At 44.0% G+C, this 24,458-nt stretch overlaps 1 protein-coding gene across 2 annotated transcripts in view; it reads left to right on the top strand.

Moving 5' to 3' along the window:
- Nucleotides 1-24,458, top strand: part of LOC141111649 (uncharacterized) — a 674,371-nt gene that overhangs the window by 590,297 nt on the left and 59,616 nt on the right. For both annotated transcript variants that reach the window (XR_012236466.1, XM_073603803.1), the window contains exons 10-11: nt 13,802-13,886; nt 21,120-21,195. Coding sequence is in view for 1 of the 2 variants with exons in the window: in XM_073603803.1 (XP_073459904.1) it covers nt 13,802-13,886; nt 21,120-21,195 (161 nt within the window). In the remaining variant the exon portion in view is untranslated. The remainder of the gene's footprint in view (nt 1-13,801; nt 13,887-21,119; nt 21,196-24,458) is intronic.

Here is a 24,458-nt window from a genome sequence, read left to right as displayed (position 1 = left end):
AGGGCTGAGTAAATAGCCCTGCGTGTTCCTTTGTGTGTGGAGGATGTGCCCGTCGAGGTGTCCTCTGTGGGGAGAAGGGGGACATTTAGATCGCCGCCCACGATAAGTTGGCCCTAAGAAAATCTTTGAAGTATTTTCAAATGCTTCCTGAGAAAGACGTCTTGGTGACAATTGGGAGCATATAGATTGGCTATAGTCACCTTCACTTCACCTATCTTGCCCTTGATGAAGAGATATCTTCCCTCCGGGTCTGTCTGTATAGCAGTTAGGGACCATGGGATTTTAGCTGATATTTGAATGGAGACACCTCTAGATTTGGCTTCTGAGTAGGTTGAGTGATATACTGTTGGGTAGAGTCTGTTTTTCAGGATGGGAAAAGCATTTTCCCGGAAATGGGTCTCTTGCAGCAGAACTATGTCTGCCTTTATGCGTTTCATGTTGTTTTGTAGCATTCGCCTTTTTTCAGGGACGTTAAGTCCTTTGGCGTTTAAGGTTACAATATGGAGTTCGTCCATGATCCTGGGGAGTAGGAGATTGAGGGAGAAGAAAAAGGGGGGGGGGTAAGATCAGAGGGTTAAGAAGAGGATAAAAGAAAAGTAAAAGGAGTCAGAAAGAGAGTAGAAGTGAGGGTAGAGGTCCCTCGAACAATATTTCAAGTTTCTAATAAAGCAGCAATATCTTGCTTATACGCTCTACAGGAGAACCTGCGTATTGAGCGCAGACCTAAGTGGGAGTGTAGTCAGCGAAAGGCCTGGGAGACACCCGGACACCGCCCGCACCCCCCCCAGTCCTGTTTAATGTTTAAGGTCAGGCAGGTGATATATTGGCAGATTGTATAATGGACAGGAGGTGTACAAATGTGGAAACCTCAATTAGCAGCCTTCTTATATAGCAGTTGTAACAAATCTTAACACAGACATCTACATGTGTATGGTTGAAAAACAGGTCGGACATGCAGTTAAAACGGAAATTGGAACATCTCCCCGATGGGGCATCCGCCCCCCTGGGTCCACCCCAACAAACCACCAACATACCAGACAGTAAAACCTTAACTCATCCACGAGAGAGTTCCCCCCAACTGCCAGATTCCCAATCATTGTAGATAATCTTTTCCCCCAAGTCAGGTAGATCGGCCGGAGAGTTACGGCCCAGAGTTCACGGTGGCATTAGGTGGAGAAGCTTCCTTACCGGATTTCAGATTGGTATATTAACCATCCCTGTGGAGCTAAGCTAGCCGCAAGGCAGGTGAAGTTCACTTCACTGTAAATGTCCCTCCGTTGTGCGTTGTGGGTTGGTCTGGTCTCAGTAAGTATGTAGTCATTGAGGGTTTCCTCCTTGACTCGTGGTTCTTGGTGGGGTGAGGATAATACTCCGGCAGGCTGGGTGAATGTAATATGTTCTGACGGTGGGGTTTCTGTACACTTTTCATAAATGCTCTCTGTGTGGGAGGGTCTGAGAATTCTCCCATGTGCTCCACTGACTGGCCTTGTGGATCTGTGTAGGCAGACCCTGTTCATGGCGTGGCCTTGAGGTAGCATCAGTCCCGTGGTCCCCTTATAACTCGGGGTGACCTGACAAGGGAATAAGAGGCCTTTGTCCCCTCCCAATTCGGTGGTCTGCATTATCTGTTTTGAACCAGCAGGGGGGAAACTCCATCCCTAAACTCATCTCTTCTCCCCATTCCAGGAACGTGAATTTGAGTCTGGATCTTGGTGGCGAACAAAAATGTGGCAGTATCCAGGGGCTGCGGGGGGTTAATGAGCAGGGAGACACCCCCAGGGATTAAACAAAGAACTGTGCCGCAATGTCCGAACTCACAACCCACGTATTTTTAACTAATAAGTCACAAAATTCAAGACTCACGTGAACCGCTGCTGTTTGAGGCTCTAGCTCGTCCCCGGTTTCTCTGGGATCTGGCTGGCTGGTTGGGTCTGAGCGTAGGTGGTCCTGGACAGCCCGTCGGTCTTGGTATTTTCAGCCGCCAGTTAGGCACTGGGAACGGGTCAGACCCCAGGAAGGTGAAACAGGCAGGGAGATCTGCTGGTGATCGCAGCGTGAATGAGGAATGGTTGGAGCGGAATATCACCGCGAGGGGGTATACCCATCGGTAAGTACAGCCGTGTTGTCTAGCGGTCTCCAGCAGAGGTTTCAACATAGCTCGGCGTTGGAGCGTGGCTCTGGATATATCCGGGAGGATTTGTATTTGAGCGCCGTCGAATTCTATGTCTCCGCTATCCCAAGCGTTGCGCAAGATAGTTTCCTTTTGAGCGTACCTGTGTAGACGGCAGAGGACGTCTCGAGGCCTCGCTGGGTCTGTGGGTTTTGGACCTAGAGTTTTGTGGACTCTGTCGATTTCAAGAGAAGGCGGTGGGTTATCTAAGAGTCTGTGGAAAATGGCTGTTACTGTCTCCGCCAGATCTTCTGGTCCCGTTGCTTCTGGGATTCCCCGTAGCCGCAGGTTGTTGCGTCGGCTACGGTCCTCCATTTCTTCAAGATGAAGCTGCATCTCCTGTATCTCCATATTGTGAGATTCGTGGGCTTTCTCTAAGGATGAAACCCGGGACTCCAGTGTAGAGGTCAGCGTTTCCCCGGTTGACACTCGGTTATTGATCGAGTGTATTTCTGACCTGATCTCCTGTATGTCCCTGCTATGAGCTTCCTCCACGCGCTGTATCAGGGCCTCGATATCTGCCCTGGTAGGTAGGGCCTGCAGCATGGCTCGGAGGTCATCCTCTATCCGTGGCTGACTGTGTGTAGGAGTTGCCATTTCTGACTGGAATGCGATCGGGGTCCCCATGTGTGGATCCGCTTCCATATTGTCTGCTGTGGAGAGTGTCTGTAATCCAGCGGGAGTCCTCTTTGTGCGGGGGACACGAGGCGCGGATACAATGGCGCCTGGGGATATCTCCTGCCTGTCTCTGAGATAGCGTCTTATGCCGAGTTGTACGATCGGGGTGCCTGTCCCTCTGGCTGTCGCTCTCGTTCTGTAGTGTCTAGGGGTGGTCATGCCGTGTTCACCTGCGGTAGATGTGGTTTGCTAGGCCGGCGGAGTGCGGATCGGGCCGGGAGCTCCTTCAGCAAGCGTCTTTACTCGGCCATCGCTAAGCCACGCCCCGCACCACACTTTTTATGGACTTTTATGCTTGACCTTTTTTTTGTTTAAAGAGCTGCAATTTAGTTTTTTATGTTTTGATTAAGGATTGTGTATTTTCCTTTAAATTATCTTATGGTGTATCACTGATTTTACCTCTTCTTTACTAAATGGTGTATAGCTTACATAATCATTATTGCAGTTTTAGTGATTCCTAAAAAAGACCTCCGCCCAAAACGACCCATATGTTATATCAGAGCGTCAGAAGTATGCATAGTTTTCAATACAAGTATCTTCATAGGTAATACTTAAAGTGTAGCTCCAGCCAACTTTTTTAGTAGGTTTGGACATGGTAGGTAAAGCTTAGAACCTCTGTCAGATTTGAATTACTGTCCGAGGTTTCGTTGAGTTTTTGCCTTAATTCCTGTTCCAATTAAAAGGTTGTGCCTCGGACACTGGACAGGAAGTGAGGAACAATTTTAAAGCGGGACAGCACAATAAAACGCTAACAGTAGTTCTAACCATACCCACTCCATCCTCAACTAAGAAACATTTTGGCTGGCGAAACATTTTAGTCTTACTATGTTTTTATAGTTCCCATTACATGTCATTTGATTTGGTCAAATTCTTCAAATCATTCAGCTGGCAAAGATACAGAGTAGTATATGGGTTCAGAGGAGGGTGGTAGTGTTTTATGCTGGGCAGTTACTAGTGTCTAATATACAGTATCTCACAGAAGTGAGTACACCCCTCGCATTTTTGTAAATATTTTATTATATCTTTTCATGTGACAACACTGAAAAAAATGACACTTTGCTACAATGTAAAGTAGTGAGTGTACAGCTTGTAAACCGGTGTAAATTTGCTGTCCCCTCAAAATAACTCAACACACAGCCATTAATGTCTAAACCGCTGGCAACAAAAGTGAGTACACCCCTAAGTGAAAATGTCCAAATTGGGCCCAAAGTGTCAATATTTTGTGTGGCCACCATTATTTTCCAGCACTGCCTTAACCCTCTTGGGCATGGAATTCACCAGAGCTTCACAGGTTGCCACTGGACAACATCACGCAGCTGGTGGATGTTAGAGACTTTCTGCTCCTCCACCTTCTGTTTGAGGATGCGCCACAGATGCTCAATGGGTACATGTACATCGCTCTAAAGCAGTTTCTCTTACCCTGCTGCTCCAAAAAGCCTCTATCCCATGTTGAGGGTGCGAGCCCTGTATGCAAACAGATACTTAGAAGAAAAGAAGGCTGGATGGCCGCACTCCTATGCAGTTTCTTTATTCAAGTGCCGGATACAAAGGTGAACTACAGGTATTAGCTTAGATGTTTCACACCAAGGTCGGGTGCTTACTCATAGCTCACCTTTGTATCTGGCACTTAAATAAAGAAATTGCATAGGAGTGCGGCCGTCCAGCCTTCTTTTCTTCTAAGATGCTCAATAGGGTTTAGGTCTGGAGACATGCTTGGCCAATCCACCCCCTTCCCCTCAGCTTCTTTAGCAAGGCAGTGGTCATCTTGGAGGTGTGTTTGGGGTCGTTATCATGTTGGAATACTGCCCTGCGGCCCAGTCTCTGAAGGGAGGGGATCATGCTCTGCTTCAGTATGTCACAGTACATGTTGGCATTCATGGTTCCCTCAATGAACTGTAGCTCCCCAGTCCCGGCAGCACTCATGCAGCCCCAGACCATGACACTCCCACCACCATGCTTGACTGTAGGCAAGACAAACTTGTCTTTGTACTCCTCACCTAGTTGCCGCCACACACGCTTGACACCATCTGAACCAAAAAGGTTTATCTTGCTCTCATCAGACCACAGGACATGGTTCTAGTAATCCATGTCCTTAGTCATCATGCCTTCAGCAAACTGTTTGCGGACTTTCTTGTGCATCATCTTTAGAGAGACTTCCTTCTGGGACGACAGCCATTCAGACCAATTTGATGCAGTGTGCGGCAGGCTGACCCCCCACCCCTTCTACCTCTGCAGCAATGCTGGCAGCACTCATACGTCTATTTCCCAAAGACAACCACTGGATATGACGCTGAGCATGTGCACTCAATTTCTTTGGATGACCATGGTGAGGCCTGTTCTGAGTGTAACTTGTCCTGTTAAACCACTGTATAGTCTTGGCCACCATGCTACAGCTCAGTTTCAGGGACTTGGCAAACTTCGTATAGCCTATGCCATCTTTATGTAGAGCAACAATTCTTTTTTTCAGATCCTCAGATAGTTCTTTGCGATGAGGTGCCATGTTGAACTTCCAGTGACCAGTAGTGAGAGCGATAACACCAAATTTAACACACCTGAGACCTTGTAACACTAACAAGTCACATGACATCGGGGAGGGAAAATGGCTAATTGGGCCCAATTTGAACATTTTCACTTAGGAGTGTACTCACTTTTTTTGCCAATGGTTTAGACATTAATGGCTGTGTGTTGAGTTATTTTGAGGGGACAGCAAATTTACACTGTTATACAAGCTGTACACACACTACTGTACATTGCAGCAAAGTGTAATTTCTTCAGTGTTGTCACATGAAAAGATATAATAAAATATTTACAAAAATGTGAGGGGTATACTCACTTTTGTGAGATACTGTAGACAATTAAGTGACTTAGTTACCAGCCAATAGCCCATGAAGAACAGGGCATGAGTCTCATTAGTACATAGGGGTTCCTAATACTTGTTATACTATCAATAACTTTCAGATTAAATCTAATGTAAAAATTCTGTAACTTTACCGCTTCATTAAAGAGAAATTACCAATAATGAAATTACCTTCTCTGATTTTGGCCCTACTGTTTTGTCACATTTGTAAACAGCAGCTGGACACCTACCATCATTAATTAACCACTTTGTACTGCAGCAGGTTGGCTCTCCTGGGCGAACAACCGTCATTGTACATTGGCCGCTCTAGGAGCTCTAGGGGGCGCGCACGCGTGCGACACGACGCCGGAGCCGATGCGCGTGGCCGACGGCAACGATGTCCACCGGCCACCTGCAATCCCTCCTGAGAGAGACAGAATAGGGATTTCTCAAAGTAAACAGACAGATCTCCGTTCTGTCAGGGAAGGAGAGACAGATCTGCTGTTCCTAGTGATCAGGAACAGCAATCTATCTCCTCCTCCAGTCACTACACTCCCCCCACAGTTAGAAACACCTCCCTATGGAACACTTAACCCCTTGATCACCCCGTAGTGTGAACCCCTTCCCTGTCAATGACATTTATTCAGCAATAAGTGGCTATTTTTAGCACTGATCGCTGTATAAATGTCACTGGTCCCAAAAAAGTGTCAAAAGTGTCTGATCTGTCCGTCGCAATGTTGCAGTCCCTCTAAAAATTGTTGATCACCGCCATTACTAGTAAAAAAAAAAAAATTAATAATAAAAATGTCATAAACCTATCCCCTATTTTGTAGATGCTATAACTTTTGCGCAAACCAATCAATATACGCTTATTGCAATTTTTTTTACCAAATATATGTAGTAGAATACATATCGGCCTAAACTGATGAAGAAATGTGTTTTTTTTTTTTTTTTTTTTTGGGGGGATATTTATTATAGCAAAAAGTCAAAAATATTGTTTTTTTTTTCAAAATTGTCAGTCTTTTTTTGTTTATAGCGCAAAAAAAAAACACAAAAACCCGCAGAGGTGATCAAATACCACCAAAAGAAAGCTCTATTTGTTGGAAAAAAGAACATACATTTTGTTTGGGTACAGCGTCGCACGACCGCGCAATTGTCAGTTAAAGTTGAAGCAGTGCCGTATCGCATAAAATGTTATTCTCCGTGGATTAGAGATTTTGCTCCCTAACCATATAGTTGGTTATTTATATTTACCACTGCATAGAGATATTTAAGAATAAATTGCCTTTTTTTTTTTTTTACTTTACATATTAACTAAATTATACACCACACTTCTTTTAAGGTTATCAACCGATTAATCTAAACCATAATCAGCCAACGAATCGATTATGAAAATAATCGTTAGTTGCAGCCCTAATAAATACAGCTGTTCTGTGAAGCCCTCAGATGTGTGTTAGAAAACCTTAGTGAACCAACAGCCTCATGAAGGCCAAAGAACACACTAGACAGGTCAGGGATAAAGTTGTGGAGAAGTTTAACCACTTCCCGACCAGCCGCCACAGTTATACTGTGGCAGGATGGCTCCCCTGGGCGAGCTGTCGTAGCTGTACATTGGCTCTTTAAGACGCTGTAGCAGTGTGCCTGCAGTGTGTCCCCGGAGACGATGCGCGTGCCCAGCAGGCACGATGACAGCCGGGAACCCGCGATCGCTCCTGACAGAGTAAGAACCGGGATCCGTGTGTGTAAACACACAAATCCCGGTTCTCTCAGGGGAGAGGAGACAGATTGTGTGTTCATACTAAGTAGGAACGCCGATCTGTCTCCTCCCCTAGTCAGTCCCATCCCCCCCACAGTTAGAACACACCCAAGGAACACAGTTAACCCCTTGATTGCCCCTAGTGTTAACCCCTTTCCTGACAGTGACATTTATACAGTAATCAGTGGCTATTTTAAGCTCTGATCGCTGTATAAATGTCAATGGTCCCAAAAAAGTGTCCGATCTGTCCGCTGCATTGTTGCGGTCCCGATAGAAATCACAGATCCAAACTCAAAAAAAGGAAAGAAAACGCTGGCTCCCTTATCTCTTCCTAACTCAGCGCTATGTAGTTCCAGCCTATAGACACACCAGGTAGTGATAATGTGATTGCTCACAGTTTAACACAAGTCCTGTTTAGCTGCCACTGAGGCCCCTTTCACACGATCGGACCGTTCAGGTCCGCCTGTCAGTTTTGACGGCGGACCTGAACGGGCGCTCTATGCTAGTCTATGGAGCGACGGATGTCAGCGGAGACATGTCCGCTGACATCTGACCCGGTCCGATCCGCTAAAAGCAGACAGATGGCCGTACGTCCAGGTCCGTCGCTGGCGGATCGGGTGAGATCTGATCCCTCTATAGGCGGCAGCGGCGCCTGACAAGCCCCTCCCCGCTCTGTGAGCAGAGAGGAACCTGTCATCCGCCGGCTCAGCGGAGATCAACGGAGAGATCTCCCGCTGAGCCGGCGGACCGAGGCGGGCTCCGTAGAAACGGAGTCCGCCTCGTGTGAAAGGGGCCTTAAACTTGAAAGAAATATGTATATACCGGATAAAAATGATTTGTCACAATTAAAACATCAAATGCACAAAAATCATCATATCCAAGCGGCACTTCTGTCAAAATTCTAAATAATGACTCAACAACATATGTTATATTATACATGCCATAATAATGACCCAACAGTAAATAGCAGGTACAAAAGATGCTGTGATCTTCCGAGTTGGCCTTTGCAGGAGAGTAGCGGGATATCGTGAATGCCTTTTATTTACAACTTTGTGGTGAGTTTGAACCCCAAAGGGGCGTGTGCAGCACGGTGTGTGGAATAAGGTGATTGGTGCACTATCTGAATATTTCCCCTCTTTGCTTTCATATGAAGCTTACCATGGACTTGATCTTTACATTCATTCACTTTTGTACCTGCTATTTACTGTTGGGTCATTATTATGGCATGTATAATATAATATATGTTGTTGAGTCATTATTTAGAATTTTGACAGAAGCGCCACTTGGATATGATGCTTTTTGTGCATTTGATGTTTTAATTGTGACAAATCATTATTATCCGGTATATACAGATATCGCAGATCGCCGCCATTACTAGTAAAAAAGATAAATATAATAAAAATGCCATAAATCTATGCCCTATTTTGTAGATGCTATAACTTTTGCACAAACCAATCAATATATGCTTATTGCAATTTTTTTTACCAAAAATATGTAGAAGAATACATATCGGCCTAAACTGATGAAAAAATTTTTGGGGGATATTTATTATAGCAAAAAGTACAAAATATAGTTTTTTTTCAAAACTGTCACTCTTTTTTGTTTATAGCGCAAAAAAAAAAAAAAAGCAGAGGTGATCAAATGCCACCAAAAGAAAGCTCTATTTATGGGAAAAAAGGACATACATTTTGTTTGGGTACAGCGTCGCACGACCGCGCAATTGTTAGTTAAGGCGGAGCAGTGCCGTATCGCAAAAAATGACCTGGTCATTAAGGGGGGCAAATCCTTACGGTCTTTAAAGTGGATGTAAACCCAATGTCATCCTTTCTAAACTACTGCCATAGGGGTTATCTATAAGGATATACATGCCTCCTGCATGTACCTGTCAAATGTCTACCCTCTGTCTATTAGACCCGAAAAACTGCATATTCTGTGGGCGGGTCTGTTGTCTGGAGCTCGTGGATGGAGTCGTGATGTCAGTAGACTCCCCGCCCACCTCTACACTACCCTTGTCAATATGCATTTTCTCCTGTGTATTTCTTACACTGAACTTCTGCTATGATCTCTAACATCCAGTGAAAAGACAGGAAAGTAACCACATGACTTCAGCATGCCAAATCATGCTGAGGTGTGGAACAACCAATCCTTGCAGAGCTGCTGAAGAAAGGAGTGGGGGTGGGAATTAAAAAATAATGCCTATGTCTTAGGCTAGTGCACGAGATGTAAATCACCTGTCACTCACAGCAAGAGGGAGGATTTGACAAAGTTTTTCTCTGTTTGTCAAGTTTTATCTCACTGAACAATAAAAGAGGATTGCTCAGAGCTGGATTAACTCTTTGTGGCAAGACTGGGCTCAAATGATAGGAAATCTTATACTCTACATTATGACATAAAAAACAAAAAAAATCGGGTTTACATCCACTTTAACTGGTTAAACAAAATACATTTGTTCTCATATAGAATTTTTTTTTTATGGTAATGGTTCAACATTTTAACAAGTCATCGTTGTAAGTAGTCTGCACTTGAAGCTATCTCCAGAAGGAAGACTTTTTATTACCACACAGAAGAATTTTCACTTCTAAAAATCTTTTTTAAAAGCAATAGTTATTTAAGTTTTGACAAATGGAAAGTTGCAGTTAACACTTTTATATTTAAATGTTTGTCAAATCTGACAAGTACTCCCCCCTGTCTGTGTTTATTTTTAGGGAATGGTCCTTTTCTGTGGCCAAATATGTCACACTCTTCTGCCTGTATAATAACTTGAAATATTCCAAGGTCAACATTGTGTTTTCCTGACCTAGTTCAAATACAGCAAGCTCTGTCAAACAATTTCTTTTTTGTTTTTAAAAATAAACTACCATCCAAAATTACCAGGTTTTATGTTATTTTGAAGCTTACTTTATATTTATTGAAATACAGGTTGAGCAATTTTAAACCAATATTTCAGTTGTGAGCAGATTTTAGTGGGTTGGGCTTGTCCCAGTTTTTCAGGGACTCTACCAGCATCTCTGTGTCTGTCCTAACAGCATTAGCATACAGCAACACATACATCAATAGACACCTATTGTTGCGATGAAAAAAAAAACTGCAGTTTTTGGTACTTGTACACACACTGAGTACAGAGATAAATAAATATGAACATGCAAACATGTAAAACCCTAATGCGCATTTACATATCAAACAAAAGTTTCAATATTCACTTTTATGGGAGCATATACACTATATTGCCAAAAGTATTGGGACACCTATCTTTACACACACATGAACTTTAATGGCATACCAGTCTTAGTCCGTAGGGTTTATTATTGAGTTGGCCTACCCTTTGCAGCTATAACAGCTTCAAACCTTCTGGGAAGGCTGTCGACGAGGTTTAGGAGTGTGTCTTTGGGAATGTTTGACCATTCATCCAGAAGCACATTTGTGATGCCAGGGACTGATGTTGGACAAGAAGGCCTGGCTCGCAGTCTCCGCTTTAATTTGTCCCAAATGTGTTCCGGTTCAGGTCAGGACTCTGTGCAGGTCAGTCAACTTCCTCCACCCCAAACTCACTCATTAATGTCTTTATGGACCTTGCTTTGTGTACTGGTGTGCAGTCATGTTGGAACAGGAAGGGGCCATCCCTAAACGGTTCCCACAATGTTGGGAGCATGAAATTGTCCAAAATACCTTGGTATGATGGCACCCTAAGAGTTTTCGTCACTGGAACTAAGGGGCCAAGCCCAATCCCTGAAAAACAAACCCACAACATAATCCCCCCTCCACTAAATGATTTGAACCAGTGCACAAAGCTATGTCCATTAAGACATGGATAAGTGATTTTTGGGTGGAGGAACTTGACTGGCCTGCACCTCAACCCGATAGAACACCTTTGGGATGAATTAGAGTGGAGACTTTGAGCCAGGCCTTCTCGTCCAACATCAGTGCCTGACCTCACAAATGCGATTCTGGAAGATTGGTCAAACGTTCACACTCCTAAGCCTTGTGGACAGCCTTCCCAGAAGAGTTGAAGCTGTTATAGCTGCAAAGGGTGGGCCAATTTAATATTGAACCCTTCGAACTGAGACTGGGATGCCATTAAAGTTCATGTGTGTGTAGGCAATACTTTGGCAAAATTGTTTAGGTGTGAATACACCCTCAAGCAATGCTGTGAACCTCACACTGACAGATATTTTTGGAGTAAACTGATCCTTTAAAGCTGAATTAAACCTATCAATTTAACTTTTTTCCAAAAGAAAGATAAAGTTAGAAATGTTCAATAAATGTAAAAAAGCAAAGCTAAACTTAATGATGTGTCTTCCATGAGGTTCCTCACTGGCGCCTTTATCTTCTCCCCGGCTTCTTCCGGGTGCTGAGTCTTTACCTGTCCTAAATGGCTGGCCAAAGGATGATGTCATTTGTGCACATGCGCACAAGAGTTTATTCATTCCAGTGCCAAGTATGTGCAGAGAAGATTATGAGCAGACAGATAACTTATATTTTATTGCAGAATAGATATACCATGTCTTTTCTGCAATAAAGAGCCTCACTGCACACAATTTTTAGTTTGTTAACACTTTCACTGCCAGACTTATCTTTTGCGTTTTTTTTCCACACATTAAAATGCACATTTTAAGCTTGAAGATTAGTTAAAACACCAATATATATTTTCTGAAAGCAGAGATCACGGAGAATAAAATAGTGGTAGTTTTATTTTTTATGTCACGTGATATTAGACATAATGCAGTTTATCAGTTTAGACATGAATAACATGAATAAAGGCATTATGCCTGGCAGTACCTGTAATTTCTGCTTTCGTATATAGGCACCCCTGACGCATATATTTCCATTTGTTGGGAGGGCGGGGGTGAGGAGTGTAAGTGCTTGGGTGTTCATTTAATAAAAAATTAAATAAAAAGAAAGTTTTATAATTTTGTGTGGCAGGTTCTCTTCATTGAGATATTCACTGAGAAATTGAAGTCTCCCCTGCTCTACAATGAAGCTAATGGAGTACAAATCGGCCAGGCAAATCAAAGCTGAAATTGGAAGTGACATAATACACGTCGCTTTCTGGTCCTGGACCCAGATGGAATAGCGAAGCCCAGGAATAATGATCAGGGGGTTATGCGGTGGGGGGGGGGGCGGGGGAGAGGGGAAGCAATTCTGGGGCAGTAATGTTTACACACATTCCTGCTTGCTGCACAGCAGCGGCCGCCCCCCTAATCCATGCGCCTAGCCCCTACATGCAGGGTGCCGGACACATGGATTCCAATGGGGTTTTCTTTTTTTTTTCGGAAGCCCATGTTTATAGCTGGAGGCTCTAATTGGCTTAAAAAATGGATGGGCTTGGGGCGCAGAGCACTGCACCCTGAGCCCACCCAGTTGTTTGAAAATAGCAAATTAATATTCGCTATTGTCTTCCTGATTCTCCTCCTGCCCAATCCCGGCTCAGGAAGCGGTTCCTGGCCGAGAGAAGAAGCAATCCTATTGGCTGCCAAGGAGGAGGAGGGAGGAGATGCAGGGGAAGCCACTATCAAACCCAGGAAGGAGGAGATGCAGGGTGAAGCCAGGAGGAAGCCTGCGACCTAGATGGGGTAAGTGCGGCGGGGCTGGGGGGGTGGATTGCCGCCGGCCCCCCAAAAATATACCACTAGCCGCTACTGCTGCTACAGATAGTGTGTGTGTAACACCTCCTGCTGCTGTCAACGTAAGCTTTACATTAGTAGCAGCGAAAAGGTTTACTTTAGTTCTGCTTTAAATCTTTATCAAATATACAAATGTTGCTTTCTGTAGTGTTCTTATTTAGATTTTGCCTACTAGCCCCTACGCAGTGTATGCATCTTTGCATGTAAGACATGCCTCTTGTAACAGCCATAGCAGTTGCCAGTGTGTTTATGTCAGTTTTGACTGCTTTCAAGCTCTCTAATGGCTTCATCATAGCAGCCCACATGGACAGCAGCATGGCACCTGCAGATCTAAACAGACGCTAAGATGGCGCAGTGTCCGACTTACGCGGTGAGGGGTCCAAAAATTAACTGTTTTCAGAGATAAGCGAATACATCTTTTATTTTTGGACATCAAAGAACATATACAGGGATAGAAATGCAGATTTTTGTTAAATTGCAGAAAAGTATAGTGGAGTTTATTTCTGCTTTAAGAACTGTTTATGCCGTGAAACATATATGTAAGACGCATGATTAAAGGGATAGTCATGCACAGTGTTAGCTATTTACTGGAAATGCCGCATCTTACCAACCTAAGAAAAAGCTCCTCCAAATGTGTTGAATTTATTTTTTCTGAAAAACCTTTAAATCTTATGCTAAAATGTAGTGTAAAGTGAAAATATTCTCTATCATGTTTTAAATCTAATTTCTGTTCTATTTAGGAGGGAAAAGTCAATGGCTGCTCATGAAGCCCAGGCTATATTTATGAGGAGGATACTGCAAGAAATTAAAGCTCTGAGGAAGCAGGTGAATGACAGTCATATTCTGTGCTACATTAGCCCAATACATATTTTATATAAGCCTGGTCCCCAGGTTCTTGTAAAAATAGAAACCTTATGCCGCGTACACACGATCGGAATTTCAGCTGCAAAAGACCGATGAGAGTTTTTCGCCGGAAAATGCGACCGTATGTATGCTCCATCGGACTTTTGCTGGCAGAATTCCAGCCAGCAAAAGATTGAGAGCATGCTCTCAATTTTTCGGTCGGAAAAAGTTCCTATCCGAAAATGCAATCGTCTGTGGCAATTCCGACGCGCAAAATTCCTACGCATGCTTGGAAACAATTCGACGCATGCTCGGAAGCATTGAACTTATTTTTCTCGGCTCGTCGTAGTGTTGTACGTTGACGCGTTCTTGATGGTCGTAAGTTAGGCGAACTTTTGCGTGACCGTGTGTATGCAAGGCAAACTTGAGCGGAATCCCGTCGGAAAAGCCGTCATATCTTTTTCCGACGAGAAGTCCGCTCGTGTGTACGCGGCATTAGACATTATCTCTGTGGCCACATTCCACGCACTCATATTTTTGAGATGGCAATCAGATTGTTCAAGTGTAATTTTAGTGATTTTTTTTTTTAATTTTTTTATTATTTTATTTAGGAAAGTGAAATAATCAATGTACTCCGAGCTGCAGAAACTTTTCTTGCTTATTAGATAGCAGAAGGGGTTGCCATCTTTTTATTGCAGTGCTGCAAAAACAAACGTAATTTAGTTATTGTGAAGTCTTGTTTTTTTTTTTGTTTTTTTTTAAATAACAAACATAGTTACATAGTTAGTCAGGTTAAAAACATGTTATACTCACCTCCTCTGTGCAGTTAATGTTGCACAGAGCAGCCTGGATCCTCCTCTTCTCGGTTCCCTCTTTGCTGCTCCTGGCCCCTCCCTCCTGTCGAGTGCCCCCACAGCCAGCAACTTGCTATGGGGGCACCTGAGCCGAGTCACAGCTCTGTGTGTCCATTCAGAGAAGGAGCCCCGGCCCAGCCCCGCCCCTTCTATCCTCTGAATGGCTAACTCACTTTGATTGACAGCCGCTGGAGCCAATGGCGCCGCTGCTGTGTCGCAGCCAATCAGGAGGAGAGTCCCGGAAGGCTAAGACACTCGTGGACATCGCTGGAGAGAGATGGGGCTCAGGTAAGTAATTAGGGGGTGCTGGGGAGGCTGCTACACATAGAATGCATTAAGATAAAAAACCTTCTGCCTCCTTTAAAATGTATACATATGAACAGTAAAAAAAAATAAAGGAAGAAGGGTATGAAAGAGTTAATAAAAAATAATTAGGTTACACAACTGTAGCTTTCTTTCATGAATGAAAATTAGGAATGGACTATCACATTGACCGTTTGTGGTGGTCATGCACTGTTAGGCTGCCCATACACGGTGAAGATTTCTTTTCTGCAACCATGGGTGTAGTGTTGACAGGCAAATCAGCAATTATCCTCTCCCGGCAGGAGCTGGGGGTGGGTGGGGGAAGCTGTCCCTAGCGGCTATAGCAGAAAGAGAATCCTGCAGGCTGGTTATACCCAAGTTGATCGATCTATCAACTTGGTACATTCAGCCTGCCCATTAACGGTTCCGTGTATGGGCGGCCTTAGTTTCTGTTCATTCAAGCAGTAGGCTGAATGAAAAAAAAGCTACAGATTTCTCTAGCCACACAAATGAGTTGGATGGAGGAATCCCAACTTGGGGACATTATATTCTGATAGCAGCTGTCAGAAGGCACTGATCAGCAGCTGCTGATTGAGAAAATGTTCCCATCATGTACCTTCGAGAGAAGTCGGCAGAGCAGGGACAACCACACTCTGCTCAAAATTCAGCACGGACTGGCCAAATTTCGATCAGTGTATCGCCATCTTTAGTCCTGCTCATTATATGAGGGCTCTCCTAAATACATCAGCTAAGGCACGCTGTCAGCAGACCTGATACAGAGCAGGAGGCTGCCACACTGACAGCAGATCTTCGCCATTTACACTGAGCTCTGCAAGTGTAATCTGAAGTCCTAAACTGTCATATTGACAGAATTTGATGCAGAAGCGAGACAAGCTCCTACCCCAGCTGCACACTCTAGCACAGTGCCCAAGGCGGGTGCCTCTCCTGGCTTTGCCCAGCTCTGTGTCTGATTCAATAACCTGTTATTATTGTCCTTTGTGCTGGTACAGAATCTCAGTCAGGTATGTGGGGTGTAGTCTCTTTACACCAGATCTGAAAACAGTGGAGATTCAGCATGGTTATCAAAGGTAGCCACTGATACTATGACCATAGCTCTGGGGTCTCTGACCTGCTCCTGTTTAAAGAAGGATTGTCTCCTTCTTTAACAGAACAGTCAATAGGTTTGTCTAGCAAAGGAGTCCATAAGCAAACATTTGTTTTATTGTGTGAAACCTTCAGGTGTTTGGTAAGTTTTATGAGAAAGATGCCATATGGCATTGTTTTCCACTATGTCCCAGAGCAGATTAGCTACGTCATACCTCCCAACTTTCTAAGATGGGAAAAAAGGACACTTATTAGCAAAAAAGTATATAAGTAAAGGGCACACCCCATGCCACAGCCTTGTTACTGGGATAAGCAAAGTGGTTGTTAACCCTTACAAATACACACTGACGTGAATAGCCTCAGGTGATACACAGACAAACAAATCCTCCTACATACGTTGTACCTGTTTATCTGCAGCACTCTCTTGTTTTTAGCCATTCAAAATACAGAATTTACACAGCATTTCTGAGTTTCAGAAGGCAAAGGGGAGGATCTGATGTCTCACATTGCACAGCATAGAGCCGGGAGCTGAGTGTGATCCGAGAACTGAGTGGAGGGAAAAAAAACACTGCCCTCTACACACTCTCATAGGGAAACATGAACATCTGATGCTGTCAGTCACCTGCTGTGTGGGTGTTATGGTTGGATATAGACAGGTACACGGTTTGCAACCACCAAGCACAAAAAAAAGATTGGTTAAACCCACAAGTGTTTTTTACTACTATTCCCTTATATTGGGTTATGAAATCTTTAAATGCAATGCAACAATTTAGAAATTGGATGAAAGGTTTATGGTAGTAAAACACTTTTTAATAGAAGTATATACATATTTTTGCAGGTATATACATTAGATCAAAATGAGGGGAGAAATAAGAAGGATAGAGGTACTTTGTTCTAACGGTTCCTCGAAATCAAGGACAATTGGGTGCTATGGCTTCATATCTGTTTGAAAACATCTAGTCCTTCTGTAATACCTAGCTAATGTTTGTACTATGTAGATGTAGGTCCTAATTGGGTCTTAATAACAGAAAAGGAAAACCTGAAACATGTTTAAATTGATAGAGCTTTTTAGCTCCTTTATAGGTATTACATTTCTTTTAACTTCAAGGCTTTATTTATATGTAAAATGAAATGCGTGCGTTTTCATTAAGTCTTCCTCAAAGTAGTATAACACATGACCTTCAAGGGACCCACCACATCTTTACTTGAATATATCAATCATAAGTGCTTATATTTTATTCTTTTGTAAAGAAAAATATACAGTTTTGTAAGTAAACTTGAATGAACCGAACAGGCAGTGGTCATTATATTCTGTCATAGTATGGGTTCTTGTTAACCACTTCAGATCCGCGCTATAGCCGAATGACGGCTACAGCGCGACCTACTTTGCCGGGAGGGTGTCAATAGATCATGTGATGTAAACAGAGCTGGTAATTGGCTATTTTTTCTCCTCACGCTGATAGCGTGAGGAGAAAAAAAAACAGGCCAATCACCGGCGGCTGTCGGAGGGACATCGGTCCCGATCTAGGAGAGCAGCCGCCAGCTCATCTGTGCCCACCTGTGCCACCTGCCAGTGCCTACAGTGTCATTTATCTGTTTTCACAGTGCCACCTATCAATGTCACCAATCAGTGCCTCATCAACAGTGCTGCCCATCAGTGTCACCTACCAGTGCCCATTAGTGTCACCTACCAGTGCCCATCAGTGCCACTTATCAGTGCCACCCATCAGTGCCCATCAGTGCCCATCAGTGCCATCTATCAGTGGTACCTATCAGTAACACCTATCAGTGCCCATCAGTGCCACCCATCGGGGCCCATCAGTGCCATCTTATCAGTGGTCATCAGTGCCGCCTTATCTGTGCCCATCAGTGCCGCCTTCTCTGTGCCTATCATTGCCGCCTAATCTGTGCCTATCAGTGCCCACCAGTGCAGCCTATCAACGCCCATCAGTGCATATCAATGAAGGAGAAAAATTACCTGTTTGCAAAAAAATGTTTTCAAAATTTTCAGTCTTTTTTTATTTGTTTAACAAAAAATAAAAACCCCAGTGGTGATTAAATACCACCAAAAGAAAGCTCTATTTGTGTAAAATAAATGATAACAATTTCATTTGGGTACAGTGTTGCATGACCATGCAATTGTCATTCAAAGCGTGACGGCGCTGAAATTTGAAAATTGGTCTGGGCAGGAGGGGGCTTTAAATGCCCAGTAAGCAAGTGGTTAAGTGAATGTAAATAAAACAATGTCCTCTAGGGGCTAAATTATCATATTCAATTATAAACTACACCCTTTAATTAAAGGTGCAGTAAAATAAATTACAAACATCTTGAATAAAATTACTCTTTGCAATAGAAAGTATAATCATAATAATATCATCCCACGGCCTTTATTTGACAGACTGTTCTGGAAAGAACATGATTTTAGTAAAACATGTGTTAATCAGCTGTGATACATTTTAGGGTGAAGTTCAAGGGCACCTAAGCAAGACTAAAGCTGGCCATACACCTATAGATTATCTGCAGATTTTCTATGGTTAGATGGAAAAAGTGCAACAGATTTCTCCATGTTCACTAAACTGTGTGGATGGAGGAATCTCCCACTTTTTCCATCTAACCATAGAAAATCTGCAGATAATCTATAGGTGTATGGCCAGCTTTAGAAAGACATTTTCACAAATATGTATGGTCATTTTATTTATAGCTGCAGGTCATGTGCTGTTCCATATTATCAAAACATTTACATTTAGGGTGCATCTTCCAATGTCTTTGAATTTCTGGCTAGAAGTCCGATTTTGTTAGCAAATAACTTTTTTAAAATAATAAAAGCTTAGTCCACAAAAAAAAAATATTTCTTAGTCATATACTACAGGACACTAGATGGTACTTTGAAGCAGTTGGTTATACTGCCACCTTAAGGAGAATTGGACACTGGCAAAGCATAGCTGTAGGGACTGCCCTGTGTATTTTTTGAATTTATTTTCCATTGAAACTTTATATCACTTAAGAGACAAAAAGGCCCCTAAGTGACATAAACTCTTTGTGTCTTTAATGAAAAATCAGGAGTCTTTTAGACCCCTGATGTCTCATCTGCCTTCCATTGAAGCTAATGGAGCGCATATTGTGCTCCATTAGCTTCTTCCTTGGCCACACAGGAAGTGATGTTATACGCAGATGTTCACTGGTCTTCATCCCCTAGACTCAGCGACACCCACAGGGGGTACAGCGGAGCCTGGGAAGCATGGTGGGGGTTGACACAAAAGGGATCAGGCCTGATTGCTTTCAGCAGATTGACAACTGTGGGCTTGTGGGGTTTACACACATTTACAGCTGATGTAGCAGCAGAGAGTGTGTGTAAAATCCTCTAGATGCCACCATCATATGACATATGGTGATGGCAGTAAAAGAGGCAAAACCTGACAGTCTCAGAGCAAACAGAGGGTGTGAATCGATTTAACAGGAACAAAAAAATAAATAAAAATATGACAGGGGTTCTAATCCTTCCCTATTCTATCTAAAACTAGAAAAAAGCGTTTTTGCAATATACACTTTAAAGGAAAACTCCACTTTTGTTACAAAAATATTATAGCAGATAAAATTGCTACACAAACCATTTTGTAATGTAATGTTATTAAGAATTCCTTTTTTTTTTGTTTTTATTTTTTTTTTATCGGCAGTCATTTTAATTTTCTAAAAATATAAAAATATTGATTGCAATATAGCAACCTGGAGGCTTTCTGTAAATCGTTCCTGTACACAATTCCCCCAGAAATATTATTTCTTGCTTTTGTAACTTTCTTCCTGATTTTTTTTTACTTCTCCTACAATGGGAGTTTCATTTTTGGTGGGCTACTCCCTAGGCTTGTATATTAGAGAGATGCAGACAATGCAGCTTTCCCTTGAACACTGAGTTTTGCTCAGGTGTTTATAATTAACTTGTTCAGATCTGCGCTATAGCCGGAATGACGGCTACAGCGTGGACCTACTTTGCCAGGAGACGTCTATTAAAGTCCTCCCGTGCCCGAGCGGCCTGCGCACCCCCTGCAGGGCGCGCGGTGCGCTCTGTGATCAGCGAGTGTATGAGACTCAGCCGATCACAGATCCCTTACCACGTGATCAGCTGTCAGCCAATGACAGCTGATCATGTGATGTAAACAGAGCCCGTAATCAACTATTTTTTCTCCTCGCACTGACAGCATGAGGAGAAAAAAAAAACGTTCACCGGCGGCTGTGAGAGAGACATTGCTCCTGATCAAGGAGAGCTGCCGCCAGCTCATCTGTGCCCATCTGTGCCACCTGGCAGTGCCACCTAGCAGTACACAACAGTGCTCCCTACCAGTGCCCACCAGCGCCACCTATCAGTGCCCACAATCAGTGCCTCATCAACAGTGCTGCCCATCAGTGTCACCTACCAGTGCCCATCAGTGTCACCTACCAGTGCCCATCAGTGCCATCTATCAGTGGTACCTATCAGTAACACCTATCAGTGCTACCCAGCTGTGATTAAATACCTCCAAAAAGAAAGCTCTATTTGTGGGGAAAAAATGATAAAAATTTCATTTGGGTACAGTGTTGTATGACCGCACAATTGTCATTCAAAATGCGTCAGCGCTAAAAATTGGTCTGGGCAGGAGGGGGGTTTAAGTGCCCAGTAAGCAAGCGGTTAACACAGACCTCTCTTCATTCAGGAATCAGTCTGAAAAAGGACATGGTAAAACAAACAGCTATTTCTTCAGTACAGAAAATCTTTAAATACGTTTGTTAAAATCCTTACAATGTAGATGTGTATAACCCAGAGGCGATTGCTTTTTTTTTTGTTTTTTTCTCAGCAAAAGTGAAGTCATACTTTAAAGCAATTAAGATGGACACTAAGTAAACCTAGAACATTTTACAAGTAAGCAGTAACCATCAAAAATACTTTCTTACAACATCTTACAACTACTGTTCCATGTTTTAGGTAAAATCACAGAAGTCTGAAATTTTGAAGCTTACTGCTGATTTAGAAAATGAAAGAAAGGAGAAAAAACTGCTGCGTGAGTAATGAAATCCTAAACTACTAATCTGGCACATGTATAGACAGTTCTTACCTCCAATAGCCTGGAATGACAGTACATACACTCCCCCCTCCATATACAGCATGTAGCCATGGAACAGCTCTAAAACGATGCAAGATTCTTATTATTCCAACACATTATTGTAATGTCATGTGGCATCTTTTCTGCAGAAAATATCTCCAATATGGCAGCCAGAAGTTATAGAGGAGCTCCCAAGCAGAAGTGACATAAATAAAGTATTAATCATGTGTCTGCATCCACAGGAGCCTAGAAGACCCAGAATTTAAAGTGTTTGTAAAGTCTCTTTTTTTTTTCCTTCATAATAACAAACATGTTATACTTTCCTGCCCTGTGCAGGGGTTTTGCACAGAACAGCCTGGATCCTTCTCTTCTCGGGTCCCTCTTCAGTGCTCCTGGTCCCTCCCTCCTGTTGAGTGCCCCCACAGCAAGCAGCTTGCTATAGGGGCACCCAAGGCAAGTCACAGCTTCCTGTGTCCATTCAGACATGGACCTGTGGACTGGCCCCGTCCCCTTTCTCTCCTGATTGGCTGGCTGACTTTGATTGACAGCAGCGGGAGCCAAAGGTTCAGCGCTGCTGTCTCAGCCAATGAGAAGGGGAGTCCTGGCCAGCTGAGTGTCTCGTGCAACATTTTCATTCACTTTAGGCTAGACATAGATGGATAGAATTTGGAACAAAAATTCTCAGAACATTCTCAGAACATTTAAATGTTGTTTGTAAGATTTTGTTTGCTTTTAACATTTAATTTTGGAATGAATGAAAACCACATTCACTGTTAGAAATTCATTCGTTCAAGAAAAAATATCCATCCTTCTCCTTCAAAGTTTGAGAAATCGAACTTCCAAATTCTGCCCACCTATGGCCAACTTTACACTGACAATAACTGTACTGAGAGTAGTGGTAGTATGGGGTTGGTAACACCAGAATGCTTTTTGATATGTTTTTAAATATCAATGTTCAGATGTACACACAGTAGATTATATTGTCTTGAATGGTTTGACTATTGTACATTTAATCATTCTTTGCAGCTATTACCTTTTGTACCACCACCCCCTCCCTTTAGAATGTAAGCTCTACGAGCAGGGCCCTCCTGTACCTTTTGTATTGAACTGTACTGTAATTGTGTTGTCCCCCTTATACATTGTAAAGCGCTGAGTAAACTGTTGGCGCTATATAAATCTCGTATAATAATAATAATAATAATAATTTACAGTTAATAGAGTTGTAAAGGCAGAAGGTTTTTTATCTTAATGCGTTCTATCCATTAACCGCTAGCCTACCGCCCACCGTCATATGACGGCCGGACGGTAAGCCTATTGTTCTGAGTGGACGTCATATGACGTCCGCCGTTTAAACAGGGCATGCGCGCGATCGTGAGCGCGCAGCCCTGTACTGTCGGTGGCGGCGTGTCACCGAGACACCGCTCGTCACCGACAGGGGTGAACAGCCACTGCGCATGGCTGTTTACCACGTGATCGGCCGTGATGAAGTCACGGCCGATCACTAATGGTACATCCCGCATTGCACGGCGCATGCGCGCGATCGTGAGCGCGCTGCGCGTGCACGTCGGTGGCGGCGTGTTCCCCGGGAACACTGCTCGTCACCGACGATAGTTTACAGCCATTGGCCAGTACTGTGTACCATGTGATCGGCTGTGATCCATTCACAACCGATCACTAAGTGTAAACAAAGACCTGTCACTAGCTGTTACTAGCCCTTCTCTCCTCACACACCGTTTCCAGTGTGAGGAGAGAAGAGCCAGGAGCAGTGAGTTACAGATCTTTGTATTTGTAGTGTCTGCACCAACACCACTTCTGTCCCATCGCCCCCCCCAATTGTCATCTGTCACCCAACAGTCACCCCATAAAAAGTGCACCTGTCACATAGAGACTGCCATTAGTGACCATCAGCGGTGCCCTGTCACCCACCAGTGACCGTGCCCTGTCACCCGTCACCCATCAGTGACCTGCCCTGTCACCCGTCACCCATCAGTGACCTGCCCTGTCACCCGTCACCCATCAGTGACCTGCCCTGTCACCCGTCACCCACCAGTGACCGTGCCCTGTCACCCGTCACCCACCAGTGACCATCAGCGGTGCACCCGTCACCCATCAGTGACGTCGCCTGTCAACAATCTGTGACTATCACCTGTCACCGTCCGTGGCCTGTCACCCATCAGTGACCGTGCCCTCTCACCCGTCACCCATCAGTGACTGTACCCTGTCACCCATCAGTGACCATCAGCGGTGCACCTGTCACCCATCAGTGACCGTCGCCTGTCAACTATCTGTGACCATCGCCCATCACACCATCACCTCTCAGTGAACGTCACCTGCCACCCATCGCACAGCCCATCAGTGACCGTCACCTGCCACCCATCTGTCACCTGTCGCACAGCTACCCGCCACACAGCCATGTCCAAAAGAGGATATACAAGTGAGGAGGCGTTCCAGATCCTCTCTATGACTGATGAGAGCACCGGGGAGCTCTCATCAGAGTCCCATTCTGATTCCGAAACAAGTTCGGCATTTGAGCCGATCGAGAGTAGCAATGGTTCAGATGAAGAATGGGTCCCTGCTAAAAGGGCACGACACTCTGGAACCCAGGAAGCCGCCAGCAACCAGGATTATATTCCCAGTACCAGCTCTGCCGCCAGAAATAGGCCCCAGGAAGAAAGGCCCAGTACCAGTGCTGCCGCCAGCAACAGGCCCCAGGAACAAAGGCCCAGTACCAGTGCTGCCACCAGAGATGGGCCCCGCGCACAAATGCCCAGTACCAGTGCTGCCACCAGAGATAGGCCCCTCGCACAAATGCCCAGTACCAGTGCTGCCACATCACACCTGAGTTCCAGCACAGGAAATTCAACTCCCCCAACTACTGGAGTGTCACGTCCCCCAAGAGCCAGGGCCGCTACCTATATGCCAGATGGTCTTGCCAACCCAACATGGCTGCCTTCCAACTCGGGATCACCAAATATTCCCCCTTTCACAGCACAGCCAGGTGTGCAGGCCAACACCCAAAATTTTACAGAGATCAATTTTTTTCACCTGTTTTTGCCCGACACTTTGCTGCAGTTCATTGTGGACCAGACAAATTTGTATGCCCAGCAGTATATTGCCAGCAACCCCCAATCATCTTATGCCCGTCCGTTTGAGTGGAGAGATTTGAATATGGAGGAGTTCAAATTGTTTTTGGGCCTCACCCTAAATATGGGGCTTACAAA

Source organism: Aquarana catesbeiana, linkage group LG11, assembly GCF_042186555.1.
Source record: "Aquarana catesbeiana isolate 2022-GZ linkage group LG11, ASM4218655v1, whole genome shotgun sequence".
NCBI lineage: Eukaryota > Metazoa > Chordata > Amphibia > Anura > Ranidae > Aquarana > Aquarana catesbeiana.
Note: the sequence above shows the minus strand (reverse complement) of the source record. Positions and strands in the feature narration are given on the sequence as shown.